Source organism: Chrysochloris asiatica, unplaced genomic scaffold (assembly GCF_000296735.1).
Source record: "Chrysochloris asiatica unplaced genomic scaffold, ChrAsi1.0 scaffold00030, whole genome shotgun sequence".
NCBI lineage: Eukaryota > Metazoa > Chordata > Mammalia > Afrosoricida > Chrysochloridae > Chrysochloris > Chrysochloris asiatica.
In genome coordinates, this window is record NW_006408548.1 from 2,784,276 (window position 1) to 2,795,314 (window position 11,039).

At 48.6% G+C, this 11,039-nt stretch overlaps 2 protein-coding genes across 2 annotated transcripts in view; one reads left to right on the forward strand and one right to left on the reverse strand.

The window, feature by feature from the left end:
• The window catches only part of TRIM71 (tripartite motif containing 71, E3 ubiquitin protein ligase), a 101,381-nt gene extending 95,786 nt beyond the window's left edge, over positions 1-5,595 (reverse strand). Inside the window, exon 1 of the mRNA XM_006851586.1 lies at positions 4,683-5,595. Coding sequence (XP_006851648.1) covers positions 4,683-5,549 — 867 coding nt within the window. The 5' untranslated portion in view covers positions 5,550-5,595. The remainder of the gene's footprint in view (positions 1-4,682) is intronic.
• Positions 5,596-6,099: 504 nt separating this feature from the next.
• On the forward strand, positions 6,100-6,961 carry LOC102816436 (putative uncharacterized protein UNQ6490/PRO21339-like). The gene is given in 3 exon segments (XM_006859170.1): positions 6,100-6,402; positions 6,468-6,869; positions 6,872-6,961. Coding segments are annotated over 3 exon segments (795 nt in total).
• The last annotated feature ends 4,078 nt before the right edge of the window (positions 6,962-11,039 follow it).

An 11,039-nucleotide genomic window follows, 5' to 3' on the forward strand; every position in this document is an offset into this window, starting at 1 on the left:
ATCTTTCTCCCGCGGAGCGGCTGGTAGTTTCGAACCGCTGACCTTAAGGTTCGCAGCCCGATTCGTAACCACTACGCTACCAGAGCTCCTTCAAAGTCAACTAACAACATTCAATTTTAACTTACAAGACAGAGGAAGGAGTTCATCCCACAACCAATTCTAGACCGTAAACTGTCTTACACAGGGCATGTGGAGATCTAGGGGCTGACAGTGCTAACCTCAGAGTCCAGTGACGCTCAAAAATTGCAGGTCAAATCAGATCAGAATCTAGAATTTACCTTTCCACAGGAAGTTTTTTCTTTCTTTTTTTGATATAGGATCTGAATATACTGAATTGAATATACAACACCTTTTCATGAAAAACGCAGGTAAATTCCACTCCTTGACCTGCCTAACTGGGAACAATTTTGTCATCTTGGACCAGGGTAGACTACAATGTCTCCCTCAGCTCAAAATGGCAATTCTGTCATGTGTCACCAGTGCTGGTACCTCATTGGTCCCTCACCACTGGTGACAAGATCTTTACTGGGGATTGGGACATGGCTCCCAACCATTTACACAATACTGAAGCCCAGCTCTTAAGACAAGGCACTAAAGGACTCAACTCCTATATGCCAATAAAACAAACATTAAGGAGCAACTCCAAGGGACCAGAGCAACTCCCGAGGCTTTAAGCCCAAAGTACAACCCTTTCTCTAAGACCCTTTCTCTAAGATCCTTTCTCTAAGACCCTTTCTCTAAGATCCTTTCTCTAAGACCAGAAGGGCTCTGAGGATCCCCAGGGACCCCAAGGAGACAGAAGTGAAGGTCAGAAAGGACAGAGGAACCAGTCACATGTTCCTCGCCCAAGGCCATCACCAGATAGGTTGGCCAGTAATGCAGGCCCCAGCGGGGGTCCTGCCCCCTTCTCAAAAATCTGTGGGCTTGGGCCTGACTAGTCCTGATAGCATCTGAGTCACCTCTGAATACTGGGACCTGCTGTCGCCACACCAAGGCGCCTCAAGGACTTCTGGACTGCCCACTGAAATACAAACACATACCTTGAGAACTGCATGATGTTTTTCAAGGAGGTAATAAAAGAATCAGTACAAACAAATCTTTACATCATTTTGTTCAAAAATCCAACTTGGACTTTCAAGTTTCAAAACTGTTTTCAACAAAATACTCGGACATCATGTCAAGGGCCAATCTCAAGGACCCTTTCCAGAGGGATGCCACAGGAAAGAAAAGTGAGGGTACTCTGACTAAACCAGACTTCTATGGGCTGTCACTGGCCAGCCTGGCCAGCCACCCTGTTCAAGGCACCTTCTCCATAATTACAAGGAAAAGCCAGGCACTGGGGCCTCCCCTGCCAAGGTCAGATGGCATCAGTCACCACAAAAGCAAGGGCACCATGGATTGAATGGGGTGGGGCCTGTTGGCAAGAGGTAACTCAGCGAAGCAGCGAGCTTTTTAAAATCGAGGTAGGTCCTCCACAGAACAAAATGTATAGATGTTCTGCATCCAGAATGCAAATTAAAATAGGGAGATTGTACATCCTCCAAAGCATCCCTCCCACTCCTTCCCAGGTGAGGTATGACTTTATAAAAGAATGTTCTGGAACTGTAAGGATCACTTTGCTCTGAAGGAAAAGAATTTATGCCACTGGTATGGGATGGCCTTCATATGAAGCTTACTACTTAGTGCCTTCTCTAATAATTTAGTCCTCTATTCTCAACATTGGAGTTTACATTTAAAATTAATTTTATATTTAAATGTTTCAGCATTGTAAATACAGGGATTTAAAAAAAAGGTTCCAAAAAGCAATATATTTTTAAAGAATAACTGCAGGGACAGAATTTTGCTCAAAACTGGATAAATTTTATGATTAAAAAGGTTATTTAGTTTAGTAATATACAACCACAACACTTGGACTTCAACTTATATGAAAAAGGGAATTTTCTGGGTACCCCGGGAAATCACCCCATGTGGGTGCCTCTTATTTCATGCCTTCCCTTATAACTTGAATAGCTTTACAATTTTTAAAGTGAAAAAACTTCTTTACAAGTCTGCCTACATTGAACTTCCACTGGATTTTAGTCAAGACTTGCACAATATTCCCTTTTGAGGTGTAAATTATTATATATGCCTGAGTGGGGTTTTTTTGTGTTTTAAGAAAAAGCTAAAGTGAATAGAGAGAAATACTGTTAACTGATGGTACACGGAGGGGATTATCATCATTGTAATGAAACAAGGTGTATGATTTGTTCAATGTAAAACTGATGATCTGCCCTGTAAACTTTGTCAATCACAATAAAAACCTTAAAAAAAGTGCCAATTAAATATAAATTACCCAAATTAAAAAAAAACACCACAAGTGGATCTTTAACTGAAAATATAAATAAAAACTGAGTGCTGGGGTTAAGAGTTTAATCCCCCCTTCCCAGAAGGAAAATTCCCAGGGGTTCTGAGCACCCTATTCCCCTACCCTCTCTTACAATTTAATTTGCAAATAAATTAGCTCAATTTTTTGGTTCCTAGAATATGGATCAGCATTTATCTAAACTCATTTTCCTGAGATGAAAGACCCATGAGTGAGAAAAAAAGTATAAAATTCACTCAAACCTTTTTCAAAAGGAAAATAGCCCACAGCTTCATACCTAGAAGTCTAAAAAAGGAGACGCTCATAAATAGATTAGAATTTCAACTTTTCCAATAGGAGAAGCCGACGTATGGCCATAAGGCAATAACTCCGCCCTCCTCCCGGAATAACAGGTTATGCGTGGAAAGGCAGCTGGCTGTACAGAATCTGCCATGCTCTATTCCAGCAGGCACACTCACACCCGAAGTAACTCCAAGTAGAATTTTTAAAGCCGCTACTATCCTCCCTCCAGGAAAAGACTAAAGTGATTACACACACCAAATTCTCACAGTTCTAAAAGCAGAAGTTACCCAAGTAACCGACACTCCTCTCTAAAAGGCTGTTCATCAATGTTTGCCTCCCCTACTGCGGAGACCTGAACTGCGCACCATAAGGTCAGCAGTTCGAGCCCACCGGCTGCTCTGTGGGAGAAAGATGACTTTCTGCTCCTGCAAAAACTTTAAAAGCCTCAGAAACCCGATACTGGGTCGCTAGGAGTCGGAACCAACCGACTCCAAGGCACTTAACAACTCAGAAGGGGTCCTGGTGTGGCGCTTTAGGATAAGCAGAGATCTGCTAACTGATCACGTTTGCAGTTAAAACCCACCAACCGCTCGTTGGAAATCCTATATAGGGCTGCTCTAAGTAGAAACAACTCGAGGAAACTTAAACACTCCGTAAAGTCGAAGCTGAAGATGCTCATTCGATGGTGAAGGGCAGGATCACGTGGTGTGTGGAAATAAGCAAGAGGGGGTGGGGGGAGAAAACAGCTAAAAGAACTCAAGCCCATAAAGAGGCTGAGGCACAGCTGATGTAGCTTTTTCCAAGGGAAACTGAGGCCCTGGGAGAGCCAAGTGGGAACCTCTCAACCAGGGAAACCAATTCCTGTAGGGGTAGAAGGCTCGGGACAAGGGGCGCGGCCCGAGGGGCTCACAGCCGGCAGAGGGCAATGGCCAAGGTCCGTGAGGAGGCCATTTCCATCTTGGGGATCAGCCGTGGGGCCACGAGGCCGACCAGCGATTCCACATAAGAGAGCTTAGGGGCCAGAAGATGTTTTTTATAGTGCAGGAAATTGAGACTACCATGGAGCAGACAAGCGCTTAAGCACCGATGGGGGCCCTATAACCCCGGGTTAAAGAGCCAGTTAAAGATGCACATGTGTACTGAGTTTCTGTTACGGGTGATGAAAAAATTCGAAGCGGATCGTCGTGATGGTTTCAGAAGACGGTGAACGTAATTAACCTCACGACACTGTACAAGGGAAGATGGTTGAAATAAATGTTTTGTTACTCTTTTACCAGAATAAAATCAAAAATTTTAAATTCTCGTAAAAGTCCTCTGCATGAATAAAAGAAACCTGTCCAAACAAAAAATACAGCCCCTCATTCGGAGAAGCGACCCCCTCGCCCCCCGAGCGCACGTGGAAACCAGGTCTCCACCCGCACAGGCACTACTCTCACATCCCTCCATTCCCAACTCTCACAGTACTGAAAGCAAACACACACACACACACACACACAGACCAAAAACTACCAAGAACCGAGCTCGCTCTCCGCAACGCACACACACACAACAGCCTCTCTCCCTATTTCTACTGAAAACAGCAGAATAACTAAATTCTTAAAAGAAGCCCAGGGTTCAGAAAGAGTGTTTGGGGGATGCAAATCAGGTCTACACACACACACTAGGGGCTTCTCAGCGCACAACTACCTGGAAACAACGGTTGCCTAGTTCTACCAGAAAGAATAAAATTTACGTGAAAGAGGAGGACTGGGTCCCAGGGTCCCCACACATGGAACCCGTCGAGGGCATTCAGCGAGCAGCCAGGTCTACACACACAAACACACACAACTTCCTAGGTCATGATGCCATTATCAGTTCGGACATGACTGCCGTGTTAACAACGACGACAAAGTAAATTCATGCGACAGGAGGGCACCCCTTCCCTTGATTTGGGAACCGTGAGGAGGCCCTCTGAAACAAGCACGCGGAAACCAGGTGTACACACGCACGCCCCCACCCAAGTGGGCGCGCTTCCTCGGAGGCAGCCCCACGCACTCACCTCGTCGTCGTGGTGCTGGCAGAAGCCCAGGCGCTCGGGAAACACCGAGAGAATGGAGAAGGGCGAGCTGGGGAAGGGCGGCCCAAGCCCGAGCTGCTGTGCTGCGGCGGCAGCCGCGGCAGCAGGACCCGGTGGGCCGCGCTCGATGTAGTGGTCCTTGGTGAGGCGCACGCGCTGATGCGCGCGGACGCAGTTGTCGCACAGGTGCTCTTGGCAGTCGAGGCAGCGCGAAGAGGCGGCGTTGCCTTCATCGCATGAGCTACAGCCGTGAGGCCGGCGCAGCAACAGCGCCGACGGCGAGGCGGCCGATCCCCCCGGCGCGGCGCGAGGCGGCACGGGTGGCTGCGGCGCCTGCGAGAGCGGCGGCGCGGAAGCGGATGCACGCGGGTGCGCGTGGTGCGCGAGGTGCCGGTGGTTGCTGTGACCACCCGCGCCCGCCGGTGCGCCCGTACGCCCGTTGTTCTTGGGCGGCGGCTCGTCAGCCGTGGCTACCACAGCATCAAGCAGGTTACTGAGTAGGAAGGCAGAAGAGGGCAGCGCATCCATACCCGCTGCCTCGGCCAGCACCACTTTCTGGTCGCAGATGGGACAGCGCAGCTTGAGCGGCTCTCCCGGAGCGCCACCGCCCGCTGCCGGCAGCCGGTGCGCTTCGAGGCACGGGCGGCAGAAAGCGTGCAAACAGGGCAGGACGTGCAGGCGGCGTGCGGTGGCTCCAGGGACGCTACCGCCACCGCAGTTCCCCGACGACGTAGAGGTCTGTGAAGACGACGACGATGCAGACGAGTTGGAGGAGAGTGGTGCGGGCGAACCGCACATCTCCTTGCACAACAGGCAGATCTGGAAGTCGGTCTCAGGGAACGAAGCCATTTGCAACCCGGCCCAGAGGAGGGAGGAGACCAGAGAGGAAGAGGAGGAGGAGAGCCGACTATAAGTAGGTGGGGGAGCCGCCGACTCACTCAGAAAAATGCATCGATTAGGCCTGCAATCCAGAGCCGGCACCAGAGTGGCGCGGCCCGCGCACAGCCACCCCCAACGCTGCGGGCATTAAATGCCACTATCCAGAGGCGACAGATTTCTCCCGGCGTGCCTTCCGAAGCGATAGCGCCAGAACAAGTCCCGACACGCTGTGGGCGAGCAGGGGCGGGGAGGTCAGAGAACCCCCTGGAGCAGCTATGGCTTCACTTCATGCTCGCTAAGGGGAGTACCCCAAACGAGAGTCTGTTGTGCAATCCCCATCCCAGCGGGAGAAGAAGAATTTGGTTCGACGAGTTATTTGGTGTTTGGAGGTGTTTTTTTTCTTTTTTTCCTTTAGACAAATTTAGTCTCTTTTTGAGAGGAAAAGGATCCCCAAACTAGCAAAGACGTAGGCGCTTCGCCAATCCGATGTTCCCCCGCGCGGCACTGACCGCCTCGCTGCATGACGCGGCGGCTAGGGGCTCCTGGGTGGCCCAGTGTATTGCGCTCGGGGCTTGCGCACCGCCAGGCGCGGCCTCCCCTGAAGGGCGGGCGGCTGGCCCCGCCGCAGCTGCAGCTCCTCGTGGGGGCCCGGCCGTGGCCGCACGTTTGCACTACGCACGCGCGTCCCACGCGCCGCGAGTCTCCCGCGCGCCCGCCCAGTTCGGCCGCCCAGCTTAACACGCACGCGCGCCCCACGCGGCCGGGGCTTTGGCGCCCCCGCCTCACCGGGCCCGGGCGCCTCCTGCGCGCTCCTTTCCCTCCGGCTTAGCCGCTCTGTAGCGCGGGGCCGCAGGTCCCCGCGGGCCGCATTGAATTATTCATCGGCAGGAAGATATTAGATGTACCCGCTACCCGCTCCTCGCGGGCCGTCGTGCAATGCTATCCGCGCTCCGCGCGCCCCTCCTCCTCAAGTCCGTCCTCTCTGAAACCTTGGCAGCGAAGAGGGATCACATTTCCTTTGTCATCGGGCCATTTCGCCCTCTTCTAAGTCCCCCCTCCGATCCTGAGCCACGGGGACGGAGTCTTCTCCTGGGCACGCTGGAGTCAGTGGAATCTGCAATGTCCCCACGCGCCGAGCTCAGGAGCCGCGTGGTCAATGCTGCCCGCCAGCACCCGCGTCATCTTCCTTCTGGAACGAGTCGCGGAACAGGAATTGGGTGGCCTACCAGGCTTTGCACATGCGGGCCCTGGCCTCCCAGGGCTTTCACAACACCCCCACTTCGAGCGGCGTTTGTGCGCGCGCGCACCCCCTCTTTCTCTGCTTTGCCGCCTCTTCCTCCTTCACCTCCTCCTCTTCTCAGTACGCTGGTTATTGGGAGTGATCGGAATTCGGAATCCTTTTAATCTCCAAAGGAGCAAACTCACTTCCGCCGGAGTGCTGGGAGGGGGCTCAAGGGAGGGGCAGCGGGGGAGGGGGCTCCAGGCAAACAGGAAACATTAGCCCTCTCAGCACGGCTTGCTTTTGTGTGCTCCCTCCCTCCTCCCTCCAACCTCCTCCGTCCTCCAGGCCGCTAGGGAGATGACCGCTCCCAGGCTTCAGTGTGCCGACCTTTGAAACCTTTCAAGCGTGGAGAGTGACTCTTCCGTTTGTATAAAAAAGAAAAGACTTCATTCTGAATCCCCACTCTACAGAGGCTGATATTCCCTGCCCGTGAGATAGTGGTTTTCTTCCCACGTTTTTGTCTTACGTTTTACGGATTCTGGATGGATCTCTGTTATCGGCACAAAAACATCGCAGAATTAAGCGAAGCTAAAGTCAAGATGCGCAGAGGGGCTAGTTTGGACATTTGAATAGAGAAGAGGCAACTGTTCAGGGCGCTGGGACTAAGGTGAAGGCCCCTTGGCCATCTGGGTGGTATCAGAGGCTGCCTGACGATTCTGAAGAGGAACGTGCAAGGCTTCTGTAAAGACACTCATTGGAAGAACCGAGTGAAACATTTACCAGGATTGTGAGCATCCTGGCCTGGAGGTGCACACGCAGAACATTTTACCCATCTTAATATTGTCTTGCTGTTAGTGACATTATTGCTTTTGTTGTTAAGTGCTGTTGAATCGGTTCTGACTCATAGCATCCCTGTATAGGGTTTCCGAGGAGCAACTGGTGTGTTTGAACCACAAACCGTGCGTTTGAACCGAACTCTCCAGTGCTTGCCCTACATCACCACCAGAACTCTTGTTGTTAAGTGCTATCGACTCGGTTTCACTCATAGCGACCCTGTATAGGGTTTATGAGGTGCGGCTGGTGGGTTTGAACAGCCTACCTGGTGGTTCACAGTCCAGTGATGATCCACACCAGGAGTCCCTTAGTGACGTCGTGGTGTGCCGTGACCTTGTGGGTTAGTAGCTCGACTGGTAACTACTATGCTACCAGAGCTCCTTTTGTTGTTAAGTGTGTCCGTCAAGTAGGTTCCAACCTATAGGATTTCTAAGGAGCTGCTGTTGAGGTTGAACCCCTAATCTTGCAGTTCAAACGGCTTTGCCTTCTGGCACATTAATTCATAGGGTCACATCAGGACTCCAGAGTCAGTTTCGACCCATAGGGACCCTTTATAGGGTTTCTGAGGAGCAGCTGGGTGAGCTTGAGTCACCAACCTTGCAGTTTAAACAGCTTTGCAGTCTGGTACATTAACCCACAGTGCCATAAGCTCACATAGCCCATTGCTACATGGAACAACCTAAATGAATCTCAGAATCTTCACCTTGGGAAAACGAAGCCAGACATAAAGAACTCATGCTGTGTGATTCCAACTACAGGAAAGTATTTATTGTTGTTAAGTGCCAACAAGTCTGTTCCAACTCATAGTGACCTTGTATAGGGTTTCCATGGAGTAGCTGGTAAGTTTGAACTGCCGAATTTGTGGTTTGAAATCCACTGCTGATCCTACAGCGCCACACCGGAAGTATGGAATAGGGAAAACTCATCTATGGGATTACAAAAAGTATCTTTAGGGGTGATGATGAAGTATTGGCTGAGAAGCTCCGCTAAGGAAACTTCTGGGGTGATAGAATACAGATGTTGTTGTTAAGTGCCATCAAGTCAATTCTCACCCATAGGAACGTTTCACGTTTCCAAGGCACGGCTGGTTAGTTTGAACTGATTTTGCAGTCCAGCGCATTAGCCCACAGCACCACACCAGAACTCTAGAATACAGATAGGTATGTGTATTTGTCAGAATTTTACCTCTTTACTGGGTGTAAATTTATACTTCAATAAAAAAGAAGAAAAAACAAAATCCAGTGTCAATGTAAGCCGTGTCTGGATCATAAAGATGGGTAAAAAAAAAAACAAAAATCAACATTCACATATTAGATATCCCTAGCTCCTATTTTGATTTTGCTCACCAGAATTAAATGGCTTTTCCAGAGGAAGATCAACCTGTAAACAGCTCTTAAATCAACCCAGCTGGACAAATGTGTTGAAGGCCCCAGAAAGCTTCTGGACAACCTTCAAGCCAAGGACAAAGCCATCTGGGTTTCCAAGGAGTGGCTGGTGAGCTTGAACCGATGACCCATAGGGGGGATAGGGGGGATAAGAGAGGCAGAATATGGGAAGCGCTCCCTAATCTGAGGAAGTGCCTGTTGCCTGTCGTGGCAATCTATTGTGGGTGCTGAAGAATAAATGTTCAACTCACAGTGATGCAGTATGACAGAGTAGAACTGCTCCAAAGGGTTTACTAGGTTGTTATATGGAGTCTGGTGTGTCGCTGTGGGCTAATGCATCAGACTGTACAAGGTCGGTGGCTCAAGCTCACCAGCTGCTCCTTGGACACCCTACACAGAGTTACTATGGGTTGGAATCTACTTCCAGGGCACTTAACAACAAAAAACAACAACTTGGAAGCAGATCACCAGGTATTTCTCCTGCAGAACCTCTGGGTGGGTTCAAACAGCCAGTACTCTGGTGCTTAACCTCAAGCCACAAGGGCCCCTTGCAATTCCTGAACCCTCAACTGCCTTCAGGAACTCTCTACTTAGTGCCTGGAACAGAACACAGCACAATGAATATTTACTCAAATGTGTGAGGAATGGAAAAATTATTGATTAAATAGAACGAAAACCGAGCTCCTCCTCTGCCAGCTGAATGAAGTAGAGAAAGCCCTCTACAAAACTTAGAGAGGAGCTTCTCAGGCTACCAGCTATGGCCAACATAAGCAACTTTCTTCTATACAATTTTTGAGTTTCCCTTGTAAACGTGTACATACATTAATTTTCTACCAAAGCCCTTTTATGTATTTTTTTTAGTTTTGTTTCTTTTATTTTCTTTGATTGTTTTTCAGTCCTGCCCTTCTCTCCCCCTTTAAAACAAAAACAGAGGAAAACAGATGGGAAAAGAGAATTGCCAGAAGGAAGATGGCCCCAGAGGGTCAGAACAGGGATGGGCCAGACCTGCTGTCTCCTTCTTGGCTTGACCCCACCCACCAGCATCTTAAAAGGTTTTTTAAAAATTCCAAGAAAAAAACAAAAAGAAATACCTCAATACTCTGACTCAAATGGGATTGTCATGAGTCTTTGGAAGCTGGTTTTAGTATCTGAATGTCCACAACCTTGTCTTTAATTCCCAGTGCCAAGACTTGAGAAATTGAGCTTTAGTGAAAAGATAGTCCATTTGGGTCATCACAGAATAATCTGAAACAATTGGCTTTTGTGAGAGGTATATCTGAACGAATGACAACATGAGAAATATTCATTTGGGATCAAATATGTTCCTTTTGTGGCTTTGCACTAACTGGCTTTGCGGTTTTGACCATGTGATTTAACATCTTTAGATCTCACTTTCCTCATCTGTAAAATGAAATCTATGTACTCTGAAATCTTTAGACTCACAAATTCTTTTATTTTACTGTAAAAAAATCATAAAAGAGCATATGGCATACCATAGAGCCTTGCATGCTTAATTACTAACTATCTGCTATAGAGCAAATGCATGCTATTATTTTTCAAAAGATAAATATTGACTTAGGAAATAAAAAAACCTAACATAACTAAACATAGGGTAGTTTAGGTTTGTTTTTATTTGGAAACAGAGTATATAGTCTTGCTTATCTAAGAAAATAATCAAGTTTTGAACCCAAAATAAAACAGTATGATGGCAATTTTTAAAAAATACTTCAACAATTCTTCTGATCCTAAGACTCTAAAAAAATACTCGTATCTTAAAAGTGAGTTGTGGTTAAAATGGGGAGTAGTTCTTCTTATACTCCAGAAGCAGAGGACCCTAGAACCATCAAGGGAATAGAGTAGAAGTGGAATGTGGGGCCTTATCCAGAGAAGCAGGGACACAAAGATGGAGGCAGAGATGGGGACATGGATAGAGGGAGCAGCTGAGGTCTCTAGATTCATGGGAAGAAAGGGACTAAGAGATAGTGGCCAGGAGGCAGACTTGCAGAATGTGCCCTTTGG